The sequence below is a fragment of the Lotus japonicus genome, chromosome 4, assembly GCF_012489685.1.
Source record: "Lotus japonicus ecotype B-129 chromosome 4, LjGifu_v1.2".
Taxonomy (NCBI): domain Eukaryota; kingdom Viridiplantae; phylum Streptophyta; class Magnoliopsida; order Fabales; family Fabaceae; genus Lotus; species Lotus japonicus.
Genome location: NC_080044.1, coordinates 42,814,676 through 42,837,850, shown reverse-complemented (window position 1 = coordinate 42,837,850; position 23,175 = coordinate 42,814,676). Strand labels below are relative to the sequence as shown.

The window sequence follows — 23,175 nt, the reverse complement described above, 5'->3', positions numbered from 1 at the left end:
TTATTTACTTGATCAGTTTAGATAAGATCAAATCTATTTTCAAAATAAAATCTAAATTCCCATTCAATCAAATAAAGAAATCAAATAATTTTTTCTAGTGGTTCGACACTTTATCACTTAACAGAGTGATTGGAGTTCGATTCCGAACCCTCATAAATGGAAAAAGTTCATTATTCAACCACCTACCACTTATTACGTTGAACAAGATTTATCTTGTCTTACAGCTAGTCGAGCAAAACAAACAAGCCCAAGCAATTAAAGGTTGCTACACTTGAGCAACCTTTAAGCAAGTGGTTAGCCTCTTGTGAATGAAAAAAAATATCATTGGTTAGCCTCTTACCGCTTATTGGGCTAAATGAGATTTATCTCGTCCAACAAGTGGTCGAGCAAAACAAACTAGCACAATCATCTAGCAATTAAAGGTTTCTCAAGTGTAGCCAACTATCTTGAAACTCTTCCACAAAGGTTTCACTAAGACTAAACGTCTCAATTATAAGTCATACGGTTGTGATCAATGCTCCAAATACAATCTATTGACACATGTAACTGAAAAATTAACTATCATTTCCGCTGGTGGCATAAATATCAACATTTATTGACTCTCAAAATGATTTTTTTTTAGAGATGGCCAGAAAACCCAAACCCACGGGGCCCTACCCGAACCCAACCCGAAATTTCGGGCGAAACCCGATATTTTTGGGTTTGGGTGTGGGTTTGGGTTTCACCCGAATTTTAAAACTTGTTTGGGTTTGGGTGTGGGATTGATTAAACCCGCACCTAAACCCAAACCCAAACCCGAATTTGTGGTTGTTTTTGTTATTTTGTTATATTATTTGTAGTTGTTGTTTGTTGAACACTTCGACTAGGAAGTTTAATTAGAAGAATATTGAAGAATGAAGTTTAATTAGACATTTAGAATTGAAATGTTTATAAACCCATGAATTATGTTGTTTATCAACTTATATTCATGAACTATAATTTGTCCTTTCGATTAGAAAGATGATGAAGTTTAATCAGCTTATGTTCACGTTGTTTCTGGATCGGGTATTTGAGTTTTTTGCGGGTTCAGTGCTCACATCGGGTTTTGGATTTGGGTTTGGGTTTGGGTTTAATTTTTGCACCCATATTGGGTTTGGGTTTGAGTTTGGATTTAGGTGTTAAGTTTGGGTTCGAGTGTGGGAATTGTCAAACGCGCACCCACGGGGCCCATTGCCAACCCTATTTCCTTTCGAACTGTTTGGTTTAGAAGAGAGATAGAGAAATAAATAAGAGAGAATATGAGTAAAGAGAAAGATGTGAGAAATATAAAAGAATAATGTTGTTTGGTATGATAGAGATAGAAGATAGAAAAAGAAGAGAAAAGAGAAAAAGTTAATTTTTTCACTTAAAAAATAAAAAATAAAATCAACTTTATATTAAAAAAGCAAATAATTGCAATCAAAACACATGTTCTGGCGGTTTAGGACCGCCTGAAATAGTGTCAAAAATGAAAAAATAAATAAAAGCTTTAGCCCACTCACAAAAAAGGTGGTGGGCCCACGGCCCACCACGTCCTTCCTCTCTGGTTCCATTTTCTCGTTCTCTAACTCTCTTCACAAAATCATCTCTAATAAACAGTGTTTATATATATCTTTGATAAGTGTAAATCTACCGGAGAAATTGTGATAGACCGACCCCAATGACTTTGCCAGAATTCAAACGTGTGGCATCATTCTTATGGTGATCTAATTTGTCTACTACTAGACCTAAATCTTATTTGTATTCTCAAATGATTGTGGTTAGATTAACAGTTGGAAAATATTGTGTTAACACTTTTATCACCTGCACTTCTAAAAAGATATAGGCAGAAAGAGAAGAGTAAGAAATGAGAGATATGATGAGTAATGTGAAATGACAAAAAATTGGTTATAAAGAAAACTGAGTTTAAATATATTAAGGTTGTTAATAATTGAGTATATTTAGAAATGTATAATATTATTAAAATATTAATTAATAATTAATTTTACAAATAAACTTTTCTCATGACGCACAATAATCTCTAAAATTAATTAGTTATAATATGTGTGTATCATCAAATAATACATACACTTTGGAATACTATATCATTTTCTATCTCTATGATTCCTTCATATCATTTTTATCGCTTATTTCTCGTATTTTCATAGTACTTTACATTGGGTGTACACATCCATTACCGAAAATTAATCATTGGAGCAAAATCCCAAGATCAAATCTGACAAAGGTGGTTGGGTCCTACTCTCTCCATCTCTATTTGGTTGAAACCCCATCTTTGGTGTAAAACACAGTGCACGCACGTGAGTGATGCAAACTACTACACTCCCTAATTTTCTAAGAGTTACTAATTAGATGGTAGATGATGATCCACGTAAACGTCGCCACAACAGGCCAATCGACCGTCCCAAAATAGTACTCAGTAGTCTGCGTGTTGAGGCCACAAACACGGTCACCTTGTTTAATTTGCTTGTGGTCCTGCATAAATAAGCATAACCTTTTATGATGATATGACCAATCTTTGTTCAAGTTGGATAAAACTACTATATGATTTCAAAACTTGCAGTTATGTTTGAGCAAGACAACTCCATATTAATTAGTTAACCCATGCACTCATGGGAATAAGTTTCTAAGTTTAGTTTCTCTAACGTGAATAGACTTTTAAAGTTGACTATTATTTGTCAAATTAACATTTGAGATTTAAAAAAAAAAAGGCTTAATTGCACTTCTGGTCCCCGAACTATTGCCTTCTTGCAAAAATCGTCCCCAAACTTCAAAATTAGCAAAATCTGTCCTCCAACTATACCTGCTGTTGCACTTTTGGTCTGTCGTTTGCCTTCCGTGAGAAAACTAACGTGAGAAGCTGATGTGACTCCCTCACGCGCGTCTCACGTGACTTTCTTCAAAAAGCTTGATGACTTGACAAGTCACATTTTTCTCACGTAATTCTGAAAGGCTCCAACGGTCATCTCCCTCCTCCATCGTCTTCTTCACCATGGAACCCTTTTAGAGTCATGTGAGAGGCATGTGACTTGTCCAGTCATCAAGCTCTCTGAAGAAAGTCACGTGAGACACGCGTGAGGGAGCCACATCAGCTTCTCACGTTAGTTTTCTCACGGAAGGCAAACGGCAGACCAAAAGTGCAACAACATGTATAGTTGGAGGACGTTTTTTTTGCTAATTTTAAAGTTTGGGAACGATTTTCACATGAAGACAATAGTTGGGGACCAAAAGTGCAATTAAGCCAAAAAAAAAAACACAACAAACTTATGATACATGTACAGCTTCACTGTTACAATTATTCTTAATAATTAATAATACACATATTATCAACTTTAGCGACATATTTGACATTCGTGTTTAGTGGTAGGGATGGCAATGGGTCTCGAACCCATAGGGTACCCATAAAAAATACCCACTATCGGTAGGGTAAAAACCCACTAGATGGGTATGGGGTTGGGTATGGGTAATTACCCGCAAAAAGTAATGGGTATGGGTGCGGGTATGGGTACTATAGTACCATACCCGCACCCATACCCGCACACACATATTATTATTATTATTATTATTATTATTATTATTATTATTATAATATGAGCAAATTAACTTAAGCTATAGCTTTCAAACTTAATTATTTAAAAAAATAGGTGACTATTTAAATTATTCATAATCATTACTAATTTACTCCCACTTATTTTTAAAATTAGTAAGTTAATAACCTACAACTTTAGGACTATATTATAAATCCAAAATTAAAAATTAAGTTATATCTTTCTTGCTTATTCGTTCTAAAAAAATATATTCTTAGTTGAATGATTTTATTTGTTACGTAGATAATCTTTTGTATTTATATTAGTGTTTTTTATTTAAAAAGTTAGTTGTATTTTTTGTTTTCTATTAACAAAAATAGTGAAAAATATATTTTGGTTAGCTAAATTGCGGGTAATGGGCACGGGTACGGGCATATAGGTACCTAGAGGGTACGGAGACGAGCATTCAAGTTGCTACCCACGCGGGTATGGGGGTACGGGTAATTTTTTAAAACGCGAGTATCGGGATGGGTACTATAGTATCATACCCAGACCCTACCCATTGTCATCCCTACTTAATGGTAGCCTTCGATCAATTACTGATAAATGAGAAAAGTGAAAAAAAAAAAAGACGTTTAATGGGTTTTAAACATCTAAAAAATAAACACGTCAATTTCATGTTTTTTAGTAATAGTCATTTTGAAGAGTCAAATCCCACTTTTCCTTCAACTAAGAACAAAGTATCTAATTAGTACCTTGAGCATGATTTCTTACCTGATGATAATTGCTGTAGTTGGTCAATCAAAACCACGTTAGACTACTCAGGAAGTGGCCCCATTCCCTTCAGCTTTTTCCTCTCCTTTACCCATGTGGCTATATCCCTATGGACGAGCCAATGGCAACACACAAATAGGAAAAAATTGGACCAGCAATGGGGTTGTGCTTGGTTAATTTTATTCCATTGTCATAATAGGGCAATTCAAGTCCTTTTGAGATTCTAATAATATGGTTGGACGAGCTTCCCCCTTCTCTTTCAGAATTAGTTCCTATGCTAATTAAAAAGCTATTCATAGGAATTTTATATCCGATTTTAACTCTAAAATTAATTATATATATGGCTATATATGTTTGTATACTAGTTGATATTAAGGTAAATAGAAATTAGCAAGTATCTTTTTAACAAGAAATTAGCAAGTAAAAAGTGATAAAATTTCTCTAATAAATTCATATGAATATCTATTTACATTGAAGTTTACTAATGTCTAAATATGGAGGTTCTCTCTAATGAATTCATAGTTGATTTTCTATTATCAAAATTAATTTTTTGATATTTGAATGTTTTCTTTAATTGCTTCTAGTTTCAAAATTAATTTTGATATAAAGTTACAAATATTTAGATTCTACGGTAGACACATAATTAATCGTGAGATCTCACAATTGAAATGTAAGTGTGAGATTAAATCTCACATTAGTTAAGAATGAGTAAGATGAAAACAATATATTTGACTAGTAAGCACAATGTCTTGAGGTTTTGAGTGAAAATATGATGTTTGGTTCTTTTTTTGATCTTCTGTGTGGATCCATTGGTTGGTGACTCACAAGAAATGAGATTATTAAGAGATAGGAATCATAAACTCAATGTCTCTTTTTGGTAAAAATGTGGCGTCCGAATCTTACCGGTCACGGACTCATAAAAACTTCTTATCCAACATGATCTATGTTTTAAATTCATTTATTGATATGTTTCAAACATGCACTAATTATGTATGGATTACATTGGCATATAGTGAGCAATGAAGCTCAAAGCTGCGTTATTCCAACTACCCTTTTGAGACAACTAAGATGTAGTCCCACAGGAGTTCTTATTCTTCAAAACGACACTGGTGCGTAAGTGGAAGGAGCATGTATGCAATCTTTGCCGATACTATATAATATGTATAAAGAGAGAAAAGTTTATGATAAAAATTGACCAGGAAAGAAAAGGATCAAAATTTACGAGACTCGCAATGAATGAAAATATAAAATAAAAGGTACATATATGATATATGTATTATGCATTGAAATGTCAAGAAAGCGAGAGGGAATGAAAAGTGGTGCACCATGAGAGGCATGGGCAGTACTTAATTTTCTGAAGTGAGCAACATTACAAAGAAGCAAAATTAAAGCAAGGTCCAGATAAGCATGCATGAAGCAGAGAGGGACCACAAAGCTATGATTTTGTTGGATTTTCTCCGCGTTCTAACTCTGATCCCAACTGGATATTCCATACATTATTATTGTTCTAGATATGCATGTGTCCCTCAATTATTCACCTATCTATTTTGCATTACTCATTCATTTATGTATTTTTGATGTAGTAGAATGAAGCATGAGATGTGCAATTGCAACATCAATTTCCTCCCTCCTTGATTTTATGTCAATTTCTAGCAATTATAGCTTCTAATTTTATCACTTTCCAACTCCATTGAATTACAGATTTTTGTTCTGTTATAGGTGTCGTCTATAAAAACAATCATGTGTGAGCTGGAAATAACTACATTAGCTCTCATAACTTTCAGCGGGATTTTTAAGGAAAATGAAGATGAGAGTTTTTTATTTTTTATTACAAGAGGAAGATTAACAGCAAGCACAAAAAACTAACCAATAGCATCCGAATACAACAATGCATAAATAAAGGAGGGTGACCTCTCCCATACATGAAATGGAGAACCAGTTCGACTTGTCTCGCGAGCCAAACTATCTGCCGTATTATTCTTATCCCGTAAAATATGGACTAGCCTGCAGCTCTAGGAGACTATTAGTCGTGTGAAGACTCTTATGGGGAAGATGGGAGTTATTTAATGAGAAAGATAAACTATGGCGTAAGGTACCAAATCTACATGGATAATTTAATGAGGAGAGAAATGAGATTTAAAAAAAAAATTGCTTTGGTGGAGGGATGTAGGGGAAGACATGTGGAAGTGAAGGGAAGGGAAGGGTAGCTGAGGTTTGAGAAGAATGTAGGAAGAAAAATGTGGAATCAGGAAATGGTGAAGTTTTGACATGATGTATAGGTAAGAATAACAAAACACATTATCAACACTACAGGGTGTGCTCATAACTATAGTCATCAATGAGTGTGCTCAAAATCATTGGAAATTAATTATTTGTCGAAAAAATTGAGAATTTTTTTTGGAACTATACGGTTAAAATTTTACGGTAGCGTTTGGTGACTGAACGGAACATGATAGAACATAATGGAACGAGACAGAACAGGATGGAATAGAATAATAATGTTCTGTGTGTTGTGTTTGGTACCTCCAAGTCATTAGAACATAACCATAATTTTAATTACATATATAACCCTGCATGTTTAATATTGAATTGAGAATAAAAAATTGAGCATGCATAGAAACTGTTTGTTATTGCTTATTTTATGAAATAATCACTTATTTCTTTAAAATACTCACTTATATATTATTTAAGTTGTTTCAGTGTGCTTTTAAAAAAAATACAAATTTAATTATTTCTTTAATCTATTTTAAGTGCGTTTGTTTAGATTAATTTTTAGAGATTTTGAAAAAAGCATAAGTTGATTCGTGTTTGACTACTATAATTAAAATCACTTTTATTAATCTGCTCTCGTTTATCATAATAGATTTTTGTGATAAGTTAAAGTAGTTTTTTCAAATAATTTTGTTTTCAGCTTTTAAAAAAGATGAAACAAACATAATATGATTTTTTTGATTTAAAAAGTGATTTTTTATTAAAATAAGTGATTTTTTTATAAAGAAGTGATTTTTCTACAATAAGTTGAATCAAATGCATTCTAGTTGACTCGTTTGTCACTGTCTAAAAAAAGTAATCTTACTTTTGACAAATAATATAAGTGTTTTTCACTTTAATAAGTGATTTTAAACTTTTTAAATACAAAAGATTTCGAATATAAATTAGGGGTATTTTCGACCGTGTAAAACTTTTAAGAGAGTGTTCAGTTTCATTCCCTTCCGTTCCACCCTTTTCCAGGGAACCAAAGTGTCCCGTTCCTGTAGCTTTTTGTCCTGTTCCGTTCTATCTTAAAAGCATAACAAACACATAATGAAATCCATATGTCTTGTTTCGTTCCCTTTCCACCTGTCTACCAAACGTCACCTATGTATTCAAAAAGAAAATTTCTACCAGTCATAAACTATCACAAAAAAAAATGTGCGAAAATCTAGTTAGCCTTTGGCAACGGTTATAACCTCCACATAAAAGGAAATTAAATGCACCGTGCATTTTGATGTCAATTGGCGATTATTCTAGCAGTTGGTCAAAACCATCGTAGATTGGTTGCAGGACACTCGTAACCGCAACACTTTCCCAACTACCACAATATACATTCTTCGGTGTTTGTACCGCTACAATATACATTTACGCGGTTATACCATTACAAAATGTTTTTTCCTTTCTTCTGGTGAAGTTTTAGAAGAATGTAGGAAGCAGGGGCATATCTAGGGAGGGGCTGGCAAGGCTCACGACGCCCGCAAGATTTTTAATTTTTTGACCGACTATAGGTGTTTGTATATATTTTCTGTTTGTGGTTCTATTCCAGCCTCTCCAAAGTTTTGTTGTTGTTAAATTTTAGTCTCATTCCTCAATTATCACAAATTGATACTTTACAATGACCTGGTGAAACTAGATAGAGTTCTCATTTTAAATGAATAACAATTCTGATAAACTTATATGGTGAAATTGCTGAGGTTCTTGAAAATATAAATGATAATGCAAACAATTCTTCTCAATGAAGAGATAATGGATGACAACGGGTAGGATCAGGCACGGGTTTTACAATTACCAAACTCAAACCCAAATCCTAGAACCCAAACTCAAACCCAATTCCAAAACCTTATGGGTGATAAAATGAAATTTATGCCCAAACTCATTGGGTTTCGGATTTACCCGAAACTCAAACCAATTTGCGTAAAATAGCAGCTCGTCCCAGAACCCGATCCAGAACCTACTTTCATAAAAAAAAAAACGTGAAATTCATAGAAAGAAAAAATAAACAAATACTATTCATCATCTTCATCCATCACCAAAGTGAGACAACAATAGTTTAGAGTTTCTTTTCTCAAACATACAAAATACAATTAATCATCAAACACTAAGAACAAAGTTTATAAATATTATGTATGAGGGTTTTTTTGTAATTTTATGTTTCAGGTATCTTTGGGTTCGGATTCGGGCGGATATGAGAACGAATTTAACTAATACCAAATCCAAACTCATAAACGGCTACAATAACGGGAAAAACCCAAACTCAAATCCAGTCAACCCGGGTTTTGTCCGTCAAATCAAATCGGGTTCGGGCGGGGGTACCCATGGGTTTGGGCAAACTTCTCGAAAATTGTTGAGTTTTGAATTTGCTTTTATGTTAAATGTAATGAAAGAAATGTTTGGAATCAATGATACTCTTTGTTAGTCCTTACAACTATGAAAGAAATTTATCATTTCACTTAAGACATTATCATTCAGATGTTTCCCGAGATCTTAATTTAGGAAAAATGTCACTTTATAACATTTTTTGTCTTTTCAGCTAGATTGATATATCTTGTTTTGAAACTTCATATTTTAATAATATCTATATAGCGATCTTTTTATGCAACGAAAGTTTCTAAGACTCGAGTTCGCAACAAGATTGTAGATGATCTTCTCGTAAATGTATTAGTTGTATATATAAGTGAGAAATTGCTGAAAAATGATAGTTGATGCAATAATAAAAAAAATTTAGAATTATTAAAGAATCGAAAAGTTGTATTTTCAAATAAATTTTTGTATTAGTTGAAAATCTTTATTCTGTCATTTCGGCCTCCACAACAAAAATTTCTTGAATACGCCCCTCGTAGGAAGGAAAATGGGGAATGAAGCACTGGCGGAACCAAAGGGTGACGAGGCTCTATCATGGTCATCCCCAAAATTGTCAATCCTTTTAAATTTAGTCTAGAGAGTAACTATTGGTCCCTCTAATTTTTCATTCTTACATCTCATACAAGAAATTTAGGTATAATAGTTGCTTCTAACTTTCGCTTTTTGTCTTTCTAGTTCACCCTACTTTGAAAAATGTGTGTTCAAATTATCAAGGCATTCAAAAAGAGCAATTGATTATTCTTCTTTTTTATTTAATCTCCTATAGTTTTATTCTTTAGTGCTTTTCTATAGAGAGAAACTCGATTGTGTCTCCTTTTTTCTAGCTTGAAGTTTTATACTTTCTTTGTTTCTTATTATAAGTTATTACTTTTTGTGAATTGGTTTCCCTAAAAGAAGTTACTTTCTAATATCTAGCAAACATTAAATATTTTTTTCCCAAATTTAGATTCATATTTAATATGAAAGAGATGGTGGAATTTTGAAAATTTGTCAACTTCGAGAGATAAATTAATAAGAAATTAATCAGATAGTTAGAGTAGAGAGAGAAATTTATTGAATTCGTAAGTTTTTGAATAAGGATAATTTAGAAAATTTACAATTTTTTTTTGATATACAGGAACAACATGAGTATTGGTTTAACTAGTATTCGGAGAAATCTAGCTAAGATAAAAATTATTTTGATAAGTACGTTTTTAGAGAGAGGGAGAGAGGCAATAATTGTCCGCACACCAGAACCCATTACCCATCATCCATTGTCAGCGAGAAGTATTGCACTTTCTAGCTCTGCGATCGCTCGCTTAGTTCCCCTTAAGCCAAGGGCCCGCCTCCGTCAATAAGGAAAAGGTGAAGTTTGGACATGATCTATGGGTAGGGAATGAAAGATTGGGAATACAATGCAAGAAATTGTGTGAAATATCAACATACTCATATGGTAGTAGAGATTGGTAAATGGGTTGAGGGAACTTGGGTTTGAGTTTTAAGTGGAGAAGGATGATGTTTGAATGGGAAACTAAGGTCTCGAAAGTATAACGTAGAACTACAGTTAATTCACTTGAATCAGGTGAATGAAATAGGAAAGCTATTCTGTACAGTCTGCATGTGTGTTGTTACAGGATCATGACAATTGACAAACTAGTAGATCAAGTTTTTTTTCTTTTTCCAGAAATTTGTGGAAGGTTATTGCACCACCAAAGGTTAATGCTTTTGTGTGGTGAGTAATCATTACAAAAAAAGAATGCTAATTAATTAGCATTGGTCAAAAACTAACTCTAAGTATGCAAAAGCCGACGCTAATGCCGGTTTAGCTTCAGCATCAGAGCTCATGTTAAATGGACTGAAGCTAACGGTTTAGCTTTAGTTACGATGGTCGTCGACACTGTTTAGCGTCGATTTAGCCGATTTTAAGCCGGGGCAACCCACTTGACATTTGAGACGATAAAAATTCATAAAAATTAGTGTTGGTCTATAAGCCAACACTAATACGTAGAAAATCAAAATGTTTGTGTCGACCATGAACACCGTTAATACTCATGTGTCTTCACTGAATAGTTTAAGCTTTAGGGATTGTTCTTGGCATGATATCAGAGTCTTCCAAGATCAGTTTATTAAATCACTCATAAAATTTGTCATTCACATATGTCCAATCCTTCGAACCCCACCTTCATATGGCAAGCCCTACATGCGAGGCAAACTGTTAAAGTCATTAACTAGTGGTATGACCAAATAAATCCTTATAAAGTGTAGGCAATGCTCACTCAACGAGCTAGCTTGTGGGTAGTTATAGTTACACCTACTCTAGATCTAGATTTTAAGAGAGAGAAAATTGCAAACATAAAATCTTCTCCACAGAAATCATGGTAAGGTCTAAGATTTACTTTCTACACCAAAAAGACTTTCTTCCCATATATTTTGTAATAATCCATTTGTCATATAGAGAATGCACTTTGAGAGAAAGGTGTCCTTATCACCGTGCCAAGACAAAGATGACAATGAAAATGAATCTGTCGTTCAGCTGAGCTTGGGCAAACCAAATCCCTCATAATCATAATCCTTAATAGTAGATGATTAAGTGGACAAAGTGTTTATTTGGACGATTAGACTATGCATGATCCATATCTAGTCATCTTATCCTTAATTCAAATCAGTGCATAGTGATTCTAAACAAGTAGAGGACAATAACTGAAAGATTTGCAGCAAATCCAATGTCAGAGCCATATATAGTGCCTGCCAATGCTGAAGGAAAACCATACCAGTATAATGTGAGTTTATCGTTTGGCAAAGAGACAAACTAGTCATTGATGTCATGAAGCTGAGCGTGCTGCGGGAAAATTGGACTTAACTCCGGTCATTCATTCAGCTCCAAATTAATTGAAAAACTCATTCATAACAGGACCTACCTTGGAGGTTAATTTTAAGGTCCAGCAAATTAAAAACTGAAAATGACCTCAGAAAATTACAAAAAGGATATTTATCCTACTAGGGTTTTAGTTAAAGGCCCTGCCACATCAAGTACAGCTCTGTGAATGCGATGTCCAACTTTATGGACTTCACCTTCAAAGTGAAACTGTCATGTAAAACTTCAGCCATAGCATTTAGATATTAATACCAGCAAAGCATCTTGAATCAAAACTTTGAACTTGAACGACTCCCTGGAACATTGAAGTTATAGAATTATAATTTTTTTAACTAAGATTACTTATATGCAGGTCATGTTTTTACTCAGAAGTTCAGAATTCTTATTATTTTTCTTTCTTTATGTATTTCTATGACCAGAAGTCCAAAATTCAGTGAACTATAGAACCTTTATAGGAGTTTGGATGACGAGCCTCCATGGTTAGGACTCAAATCTTCTGTTCCCCATTTAGTTCCCCTTCTAATTGAGTCATGCCATTTAAAAACAACGCACGTAAAGTTATAATTGTCATACACATGCCTACATGACACAATTTGATTGGTGGGACAGGGAAGAGGACACCAAATGGAAACAAAAGATATCCATCCATATAATTTTGGCCTAGAAAAAACAAAGAAAAAAAGAATTGCAGAGAATCTTAACCATAATTTTATTTTTTGGTATGATCAAAAAATTTAAATTACCAGATCATAGCTGCAGGAGGTGCAGTTATTTTACAAACTGCAGATGACCCAATTCCCATATTTTTTACAGCAAAAGCAGCTCAGGTGTGATTAGCCTTGAGAGGCTCTAAGTATGCCTACCTACTCCCAAATAAGGGATAAAAGTGACATATGATAAGTTGATGACCTAGAGAAGGTTCATAGAGATAAATTTGAAACATCTTATATACAAGAGAAGTGGTGAATGATCTACATTCATTAAATGTCAACATCTACATGTTGATGCTACGATCACTCATGTCAGAAAAATAGTTCAACTAATCTCTTCAAATGCAATTAGCACATAAGTTGTGCAGCCATCTCATGACAGCAATTAAACACTTGGTAAGACAATTCTGGTTGTGCTTCTTTTCTTGGGGGGGTCCCAGAAAAGAGTAGAAGGCATAAAATCGCGCATCATTCTTCATCATTCTCATTGTTAGGTCCTCCGTACACCACAGAAAAATAACTGCTAACTGTTCTCAGTGTGAGACCAGGGAACCTGTGAAGTTTATCTGGCCTTGGGTCAATCTTAACATAAGGCCATCTCATGGTTTTAGCCGCTTCACACTCTTCCCATCCATCTCCAATTGCACAAAAGCGAACATTGGGGTGGTTGAAACGCTCCTTGATCCATCGGAAACATTGAACTTTTCCCACTTCCCATGAGCTATAAACTGAAATGAGACAACACATCATTTACAATGGCAAGTCACAATGACTAAAGATCAGGACTAAATTCTCCAGTTCATACTAAAATCATTACTAGTTTTAAGCTTTTAAAAAGATAACTATAAACTATGTTTGGCATGATAAATCTATTCTGCGACTTAAAACTTGTAGTATTCAGATGAGAAACAATTACCCACCATTTGCATGTGGTATTAAGCTGTCCAGGTGAAAGAGCAAGCATTTTACAAGAGAGGGTATCAACGATCCAGATGTCACTAAAACATTTATATGTTGAGGGTTTGCATTATTGGAATCATTGCTTGTGTTAACAAAAGCAAGAGAAGAAACTGCATCGTTATTTTCACCTGAACACTCCTTCAAGAAGGCCCGTGCTACAATAAATTAAATAAGAAACATGTAAATAAAGCAGGGCACACAACAAAAGATAAAATCAATGAACAGTCAAAACATACCTGATGAAAGCCATTTGTCAGTATATTCATCAGTTTTATCATATAATTCATTCCAGAATTTTATTGCCTCGTGATCTAAAATATTATGCAAACCCTGAAACATGAGCATAGAAGGTCAAGTTTATCCCTAAATCAAGAAGCTGATGATAAAATAAAGGCTTAAATAAGTTTTTGGTCCCTAACCTTTACCAAATGCTTGGTTTTCGTCCCTCGCCGGAGTAAAGGTGGGTTTTAGTCCCTAACCTTTGTCAAAAGATTTGGTTTTGGTCCCTCCGGAGCTCTGGGTCAACGCCGGAGCTCCGGGAAGCTCATGTGGCATGGCCACGTCATTTAATGAGCTGAGGTGGATTTTTTTATTTCTTTTTCATTTAAAAAAATAAAAAATAAAAACACTAATTAACCTAACCCAGATCTGCAAAGAAAAACTCAGGATTCATCATCTTCATCTCAGGATTCATCATCTCTTCTTCTTCTTCTTCTTCAAGCGCATGATCTCATCTCCCCGTCTGGCCCGCACCGCACACTGTCTCTCTGTTCGCCGTTCTGGATCCACCTCAAAACCCACAACCCACTACCCCTAAGAACCCAAATTTCCCAGATATACGACCACCACCCAAACTCTGAATAATCTTCGTTTTCGTCTTCAACCTTGAAGCGTGAACACTTCATTCAAGCTCTGGCAGAACTGCGTTTTCGTGCTCTGGCAGATCTGGGTGGAGAATGTGGGTTTTGTGGGTGGAGAAGAGAAAATGGGTTTGAACATTGATTTCACGATGGGAGCAGAATCAGGATTCATTCGATTTGAAGAAAGTGAAGCGGCTCAAACATCTCGTGCTGCTGCTGTTATTTCAGAGAATGGGGGCTTGGTTGTGAAGAATTACATTGTTATGCTAGATCCAGTGACTGGTGAGGCTGAAAAAGAATACTGTAGAATAAATGAGTTGGGGGTATTTGTGTTAGAAATGGAACCAGAGCACTGCCAACACTTGTGAATTCCACCGTGAATGCAATAGAGGTATTTTTGCTAAGGCTGATTGTTCTTTGTGATTAATTGAATGGAATGTTCACAGTTTGGTACTGAACTGTCCAAGATTGCAAAACCTCTTCTGCTGATTTTTGACAGAAGCCGCATCTGCTCTCTTTGTGTTTTCTTGGATTGCTTTAGTAGCTTGTAGGGATTTTACAGCTCTGTTTCTTCCCTCCGCTTCATTTTTGCTACTGGGATAGCACCTTGTATAGTTTGTAGCCTTTGCATAGCTGCTGCACTATTTCCTCTGTAAAAAAGAATCAATGGTGAAGAAGGGGTTGGAGATGGAGTGTCTGTAAATTTCTGGGTTTGGGAGCGTAAAGGTGAAGAAGATGAGGAAGGATGATGGTGTTGATGATGAAGAAGAAATCTGGGTGAGGGTTTTAATTAATTAAAAATGAGGTTAATTAGTGCATTGTGGTGAGGGATTAGTTTAGGTTAATTGAGGTTTTAATTAGTGAGTTAATTTTCTTTTTTTTTTAAAATAAATAAATAACACCTGGCCTCATTAATCCCATGTGGCAATGCCACATGGGCCACCGGAGCTCCGGCGTTGACCCAGAGCTCCGGAGGGACCAAAACCAAATCTTTTGACAAAGGTTAGGGACTAAAACCCACCTTTACTCCGGCGAAGGACGAAAACCAAGCATTTGGTAAAGGTTAGGGACCAAAAACTTATTTAAGCCTATAAATTTGGTTATACTAGCATCCTAAGTATCTAACTTCTCATGTCACAATGTCTATCAAACTACAGTCTATAGAAAATAAATTACAATCTCTCACCTATAAATTAAGTCTCATGGAGTTGTTTCAAAACAATAATCTACTTCATTGTATACTATAACCACTGATTTGTTGAAACTTGAAAGCTTGTTTTTACCATTAGTGATATGCAAACATAGGAATTTGAATATTTCTTTACAGCAGCAGCCAAGTGTTTATAAATGTTCAGTCTTTCTGTTTATCTTCAAGATGGATCCTTAATCAATTCTTAAAAGATCTAGCACTCATTTTCCTTAGCTTGCTATCCCTTGATGAATTAATTTAAAATTTTCCTGTTTTTAACATAAGATAAAATGAAGGGAGGGTGCAACACTAAATGACATTACGAATATACTCAATAATACCATAACAAGTAAAATCCCATGTTATAGTAATGACCTTCAAAATTTATATTCGGAAACACCAATCATGCTCCAGAAGATTTACCTGTACATATTTTTGGGCTATAATTCGATGCCTATAAGCAAGTTTTCTTTTGTTGTCATCATCATTTGGGGCACCTAATTCATCTTGGTTGAAGTCATAATCCGACAGATCCCTCCCGTCGTCAAATTGGGTCAGAGCATCAAGAAACGGCTTATTGTAATCTTCAATCTGCGGCAATGAACCCCACATCAAATTACTAACATTCTACAAGTAAAACAAAGCCACTGATACTCCCACATAAATGCCAAATTTTACTTGTTCATAGAAGAAATAATCATCACATAATTGTAGAATGAGATTTTCCCACATCCTCCCGAGCTCGACGCCCTTCTGGACATCCTTCAGACCGTTGAAAGCCTCGGCATAGGATGATTTCAGCAAGGAGTTGAGGAGTACTAGGGTCTCATCCATGTCCCACACATAGACATCCAGCCTGGGATGTGTGTTGTTGCTGGTATCCTGCTCAGGCCTCCCAGATGAAGCAGCCATTATCGAATGAGCTCAATGATCACAATTCACCTAACAGCTCACTGCAGCAAAAACTTCATAAATTCAGTGCAAAGTTTTTTTTTTGGGTCCTTGACGGATGTCGCCACCCGTTCAGGATACAGTTGCATGTCCTTCTTAACAAATGTCTTTCTCGGGATTCGAACTTGTGTTCTCATCCTTACAGGGTCTAGCTTGCTTACCACTAGGCCAACACCTTGTAGGTAAATTTAGTGCAAAGGTTACACTAAACCAAGATTTTAAATTGCGGTTACGGTTATGTCGCAGAATTGCAGACAAATATGGGTTGAATTTGATACCGCTACAACTGCGGTTGTGATTCCGTTGCGGAGAAACAAAAACCCTTTAGTTGTGGACCTCAATTTAAAACCTTGCGCCAAACCTTAATCAGTGCATATTGACATAATGATTAGTGCACAAGGATACAATGCATCAATTACTCCAAAGAATTCCCACTTAACAAGCTAAAACATTAGACGATCAGGATTCACAACAAACGAGAACAGGCTTATTTAGCTTTGATCACACTCACTGAGTTGCTAAATAAACATACGCAACCCCAATTGAAATCAATAGAATTATTTTTAAATAACCAAATACTAAAAGAATAGAAAAAGCAATCACTGGTATTATAAAAAGCATGAGTTCATGAAGAATTTTCAGAAATTGTAGCTAAAAGGATGAGCATGGTAACATTAATCCTAAAAATCAAAACCGGCAAGATTCGAATCAGCGTGTAAACTGTAAAAGAATAATAAAAACAGGTAAATGACAAAGGCGAAAATCAAAACATGTATGCGGAGAAAAAAGTGAACGACAAAGGAAGCTGGTTACCTTAGATTACGGTTGCCTTGCAGAGCGAAGGAGAACGATGAAGTTGTGATGTGAGTAAGAGTAAGACCATCACATTCAACTACCAATGCAATTTTTGTTCCTTTTTCTTTTTTTCGCCCTAATGAGAAGCCCACTTACTTTTGGCCCATTAATATCACGCATGTTGTCCATTCATATTTATATATCTTGACTATTTATTTGAATAACTTAAAAGATTTTAAAGTGTTTGATAAATGAGCTTATTTTATAGTTCTAGTTTCTTTTAATAAGTTACTTGAAGTATCTTATAACTTATAGCTTATTAAATTTATTCTTATTTTTATAAGATTCAATCACTTTCTTTTTATATTTAAAAAAATACTAAACACTAATTATTTATTTTCCTATCAGACTCATCTCTTCAGAAATCGTTATCTTGCACTCGCCTTATATATTTTATTAATTTAGATAAATAAATATTTATTATTAATTCCAATTAGTGTAGTAAAAATATGAAAAATGAAAACAAAGTAAAAAGTAATATTATTTTATGATAAACGATTTAAAATAATTTATAATATTTAAAGTTATAATTATTTTAAAATTAATATATATTCTTTTAATCAATGAAATAAAAGAAACAAATTACACTACCCCAATATAGCAGCGCAGATTTAAAGCAAGGTGCAAATTCAACTGAACAGGTGGCAACCATCATCTGTGAAGATTAACTTGGCAACGCAAACCCAACAGAGCTAGCTTATCAGCACACGCATTAGTTTCTCTCTGAACATGATAAAAAGAGACACGCCAAGGACGGGTAGAAATTTCCACAATATCCAACAACACAACTTCCAAGTGTGATGACAAAGGAGGGGACTCCATCATCCTAATAGCATCAAGTGGGTCGCTCTCGCACACAACACGATGGTAACCCAAATCCCAAGATAGGAGAAGATTATGCTTGATTGCCAAGAGCTCCATAGAGAAGGGCACACGAACCAAAAGAGGCCTCCCGAGAAAACACCCAGCCAACTAGTAGAAGCATTTTGCTGGAGGCCACCATAGCCAACCTGTTGACTCACTACAAAAAAAAAGGGCATTCTGCAGCGATTGTCAGGACGTTTTTGGGCGGTTTAAACCGCCGCAGAACACCTATTGCGGCGGTTTGCCAACCGTCGCAGTTACTAGCGTCGCCAGGCGTTATGCGGCTGTTTGTACCAACCGCTGGAACGGCCGCCGCTAATAGTATCTAGCATTACCGCCGCCGAGTGCCAACAAAAACTGGTTTGCTGCAGCTTGTAGCGGCGGTTTGAACCGCCGTGGTGTACTTTTGTGGAAGAATTATATTATCATTTAGTGACGGTTCCAACCGCCGCAAGTAGTTTTTTTTTTATTAAAAATGAAATTTACTGCCATTATACCTGCTTTCTAAATCAACCCTGATTCTGTTAAAATTATTATAACTTGTAAATATGCAAAACATATAGGTAAAAATAAGTTCATTCATTTGCATTCAACATAAATCCAACTACTAAAGTGTCAAATTCAGTACAGACATATAAATGGTCCAACATTAACATTAGCATAAGAAACATCGTTCTTCAATATTCTAGATCCAACTACTAAAATGACAAGTTCAGTAGAATAATCCAAAAAAGGCTCAGTCTTAAATAATTCCCCCAATCCTACATGAAGCTAAGAAGACGGTCCTTTGTTTTCGGGACTATGACTAGCAGACGAAGATCGCCTTGGTTCATTTGGAGAGCCTAAATCGGTAACCTGCAAGTATGAAATTTCAACAAAACAATTAGAGAGTGTTAAATTTTTTTAGAAGCAAAGATGTACTTAAGTTAGCATGGGCTAGAACCCAAATATAAGAAAATGTTAAAGTGAGTGTTAGTAACACTTATCATAAATGGTCCAACATTAACACTTATGTGTGTGCTTAAATTTCGAAATTGACCTATATTACACAAGTGAGACTAACCATGTTCAAACTGCTTTGTATAATGGTACCAGCAATTGACTCGTTAAGTGGAAAAATAATTTTGCATTAACTTAAGAGCTAGCTACTTCTTACAGATTAATATTCAAAAATCAAAACATTCAAAAAAGCAGTAGTAAAGTCTGCATTCACATGTGCTTTTGAAAAGAGATGAGAGAGCAAAATTTGATCAAATAACAACAAACATAGCAATATCCTCGTTACTTTTGATGCGATTCCATGTCAGATAAATGAAAAGTTATCTGAAAAAAGGATAGTAGCTTAGAAAGCATTCTTTATGGATCTCAAAGATGCATAAAAAGATGCAAAATGATACTCCTAAGTTATCTCTAAAGCCTAAAGGCACTAGTCCTACGTAATTCCGATTAACAACTAACCAATAATCATCAGTTATCAGTTATTCATTTAGATCTCTTACCCGATTAAATCCTTGGCTAGCCAATTGTTGCATAACAAATGCAAGCTGTTCTTCTAAACCTTTAAATCTTTCAACTTCTTGTACCAAAGTATCAACTCTGGCACGCTCTGTTCCCAATTCTGATTGAAGCTTGTTAACTTGTGCAGAAGAACCATTGGTTGATGTGCTCCCAAAACCTTTGAAGACTTTAGAGGGGCAAACACCGAAACCCATGCCTCGTACATATCCATGATGCTCTTTCCCAATTACAGTTCTGAATGCATCTTCTTCAGAAGCATTGTTGTCAACTTCCCTTTCAAGTTGTTCCTACATATAAAATTAAACATGTGGTTAAGAATAACAATGTTAAAACAGAATTTTGTAAGGCTGTAAATTAATATAGAAACTCATAAATAACATTGTACTCACAATCTGTTGTCTAGCCTCTTCGTTCACAAATGATCCATCTTTCTTCTTGTGGGCAATAATGTACATTTCTAACCTACTATATGGTCTACCAGTTTGAGTTTCCTATTACAAAGCATGAAATTAGTAATGTACTGAAATAATAACTTTAGATTTAAGATTACAAAGTATGAAACTATTACGAAATTAGTAATCAAGCGTAATAAATAGACCATACCGACTCATATTGTTTCCTTGCGATAGATTTGGACCCGAGTGTATAGGCTCACTATGCTGCGGTATAGGCTCACTAAGCTGCTGCACATGGTCAACATGCTGCGGTATAGGGTCGCTGTGACGTGCAGAATCAGATTGTTGGGGTGTTGTTGCTGAAGAAGAAGACTTGCGACAATGTCTCTTTGATTTAGGCATACCTGTAAAACCAAAATGTTAGCACTACAAAGGAAGACAAGACAACTATATATATATATATATATATATATATATACCATTGCATTCTCTCTTGATTTGGTTAAGGTCTTATATATCTCCATCTATATCTAGAAACTGAAAAGACACCATTTACATCCCAGCACTGAATTTTTCTGTTGAAAAGGAATATTCATATATATAACATGTTTGGATCAACTTCTCTTTGATCAGAACCAATTCTGAGATCTCAGAAGCTACTCACGGAAGATTCTTCACAGAACCAATTAAAGTTTTTTAAGTTTTTTTTTAGGTAAGCCAAAATATTATAACTAGAGATACTAAGGGTATCTCAACCCAAAAAAATACAAAGGAGTCAAAGAGCAAGTAACAATCAGCAAAAAGCAGAAACATCAAAGACTAAGACAAAAGAAAAAGAAAACACTAGAAGAGTACAAACAATCCAGCAACAATTGATAACAAAACCAGCTCCAAGTGCAAGCACAATCTGTTCCAGACTTATAAAGCCAAGCAAACTATTGAAAGAAGAAGCCAGCAATCCTTGGAACAAAGCTCCAATTCCACTAAATAAAAGACAGCAGCGCAAGAAGGCAGAGAAAATAGGTCTTGCAATTTAGAAAATAAAACAGCAATTCTGTCCTTCAAATTCAGAGACAGCCAAGACAATATATTGGATTTGCAAGCCATTCGTATCACTTAAAGCTTTTTAAGTGATAAACAATTCTATTCATTGCTTCAAGCTTTGTTAGAAGAGTATAAAATATACTTTTTCTGTGTATATATATATATCACAGCTCCTAAAATTCAATTCAATCATGAGTTTCCCATTGAAGGTCATGTCTAAAACCAAGTCCTCAAAAAGTGCAAAGAGAACAAATTTGTAATACTACTATGTCTACATCTCTAACATTCAACTTATACTTCAATTGAATTAACTAGTGATCAAATTATCAGCAGAGACATCAATTGTATTACAGAAAAGTGGCCATATAATAAAGAACTTGAGGTGTTACTTTCAAGTCATTCAGCCCTTGAGTCCCTCTAGCAGCTGAGATGCACAAGTCATAAACCCAAACACTTACAAGAGCATGGCCTCATGAATTACTCCAGCGCCATCTCACTAGAGAAAATAAAATGAAGCAAGAAAAAATTGAGAAGGGTAAAGGAACTCCTAATTCCCAAAAGTGGCCATATAGATAGGTAGATATATGAGAATAGCTATTAGGAATTGACATAGGAATAAGACACACGTATACAAGATAAAATTTGTGCCTTTTCCAACAGATCCCCCCTCATTCACATTGCACACAGTTACCCCATTCCAATCTGGGTACCATTGTCCACTAGAATATCTTGATATATGGCTATCAGACACTAGACAACTTTTCCAGAAAAAGATAATAATCTAGTTCGCCTATGCTACCACACGAAATGCAACAATCGTTACACATAATTCTGGATAATCTAGTTCTTTATCTCTGGGTACTTGTATAATTAAATTTGTCTTTTTATCTCTAAAAAACAAGTGGTAATTCAAATCTATAATATAAGGGTTCATGAGAATGATTGCACAGAGTGGGTACATAGAAAAAGAAGAAAATTGGGGGCTGGAAACAGCAGTAAAACAGAGAAGAAAATTGCTGCTACAAAAATGTAACCAATCACCAACACAGAAGGAGACGTCTTGTAGGACTAGGCCAGAGAAAAAAACCAAGGGAAGAAGTACAAATTGCCAGTAACAATGAAATTAGAGAAGAGCTTAGAATAGAGGGATGTACCTGGCCTCCTAACAATGATGTTGAATGCGAGAGGGCCACCACCAACACCGAATCTGTAAGAGAAAAACGAAAATCAAAGAAGGGAAGGGAAGAGAAGAGAAGAGAAAGAGAGGGGCGAACCTGAGCCCAGCGGAGGAAGAACGATATTGAATGTGAGAGGGCAACCAACCGACTCTGAAAAATCAAACCCTAAATCAGAGAAGAGAAGAGAAGAGAAGAGAAAGGAAGGAACAAACCTGAGCATAGAGGAACGAACAATGAGTGAGACCTTAGGGCTAAACGAGCGAGGGGGAAACTAAACGAGCGAGAGGGAAAGTGAAAAGTGTGAGTGGGAATCCAAAATTAGGGCACCTAGCGGCGGTTTTTTAGAGGAACCGCCGTAGTTAAAATTAGTTTAGTTTTAAAAATAAAAATAAAAGCTTAAAACCGCCGCAGAATGATTAACAACCGCCGCAAATGTCATATAACTGCGTCAGCTGCCTAAACCGCCACAACAACCGCCGCAGCTTGTACTATAGTGGCGGTTTCAGTAAACCGCCGCAAGGTAACCGCCGCAAAGTGCAAGTTTTCTTGTAGTGACTCTGCACACTGAAGCAAGAAGTAAGTTATGCTCACACCTTTTAAATAAGTGTAAAATGTGGAGAGAAGAGAGAGTAAGAGATGTAAAGGAAAGCGAATATGAAGCATTACCACCTAAACGATGAAAGGGAAGCTACAAACGTCATGCTAAGCCGGCTAAAACAGTACTTGCGAATACATTGAATTAATTATACTAATCTCCAAACAAAGTGACAAACGAAAACCCTTCAAAGCTCCAACAAGGGCCAAAGATGAAGAGACAATCACAACAACTTTAATATGGTTAAAGATACAGAGGTTGGCTAAATCAAA

The 23,175-nt window shown here is 35.3% G+C and overlaps 2 protein-coding genes across 7 annotated transcripts; both read right to left on the bottom strand.

Moving 5' to 3' along the window:
* Positions 1-12,689: 12,689 nt before the first annotated feature.
* On the bottom strand, positions 12,690-17,408 carry LOC130714039 (eyes absent homolog). 2 transcript variants are annotated; one of them, XM_057563894.1, is made up of 7 exons: positions 17,268-17,371; positions 16,616-16,815; positions 16,182-16,456; positions 15,927-16,094; positions 13,691-13,784; positions 13,415-13,609; positions 12,690-13,222 (listed from the first exon to the last, which is right to left on the bottom strand). In XM_057563894.1, exons 3-7 carry the CDS (start codon positions 16,413-16,415, stop codon positions 12,963-12,965), a joined length of 951 nt encoding a protein of 316 aa, XP_057419877.1. In that variant the 5' UTR covers positions 16,416-16,456; positions 16,616-16,815; positions 17,268-17,371; the 3' UTR covers positions 12,690-12,962. The 2 variants fall into 2 exon arrangements, with proteins under 2 accessions (XP_057419877.1, XP_057419878.1); XM_057563895.1 differs by lacking the exon at positions 16,616-16,815 and having other exon boundaries at positions 17,268-17,408.
* A 1,325-nt stretch (positions 17,409-18,733) lies between these two features.
* Positions 18,734-22,866, bottom strand: LOC130716078 (uncharacterized). Of its 5 annotated transcripts, none has more exons than XM_057566265.1 (7): positions 22,521-22,866; positions 22,405-22,458; positions 22,285-22,337; positions 20,295-20,490; positions 20,081-20,182; positions 19,673-19,978; positions 18,734-19,028 (listed from the first exon to the last, which is right to left on the bottom strand). In XM_057566265.1, the coding sequence occupies exons 5-7, from the start codon at positions 20,144-20,146 to the stop codon at positions 18,945-18,947; spliced, it is 456 nt and encodes a 151-aa protein (XP_057422248.1). In that variant the 5' UTR covers positions 20,147-20,182; positions 20,295-20,490; positions 22,285-22,337; positions 22,405-22,458; positions 22,521-22,866; the 3' UTR covers positions 18,734-18,944. The 5 variants fall into 5 exon arrangements, with proteins under 5 accessions (XP_057422248.1, XP_057422249.1, XP_057422245.1 ...); XM_057566266.1 differs by having other exon boundaries at positions 22,553-22,866; XM_057566262.1 differs by having other exon boundaries at positions 22,405-22,866.
* Positions 22,867-23,175: the final 309 nt, after the last annotated feature.

Excerpts from the sequence above, each read along its gene's own strand:
- LOC130714039 (XM_057563895.1), bottom strand. The coding sequence starts at position 16,415 with ATGGCTGCTTCATCTGGGAGGCCTGAGCAGGATACCAGCAACAACACA. Across the intron at positions 13,785-15,926 it reads TAGCCCAAAAATATGTACAG|GGTTTGCATAATATTTTAGA; the intron begins GTAAATCTTCTG and ends CTCATGTTTCAG. Across the intron at positions 13,610-13,690 it reads TGACAAATGGCTTTCATCAG|CACGGGCCTTCTTGAAGGAG; the intron begins GTATGTTTTGAC and ends AATTTATTGTAG.
- LOC130716078 (XM_057566262.1), bottom strand. The coding sequence starts at position 20,146 with ATGTACATTATTGCCCACAAGAAGAAAGATGGATCATTTGTGAACGAA. Across the intron at positions 19,979-20,080 it reads AAGAGGCTAGACAACAGATT|GAACAACTTGAAAGGGAAGT; the intron begins GTGAGTACAATG and ends TTTTATATGTAG. Across the intron at positions 19,029-19,672 it reads CTAGCCAAGGATTTAATCGG|GTTACCGATTTAGGCTCTCC; the intron begins GTAAGAGATCTA and ends TCATACTTGCAG.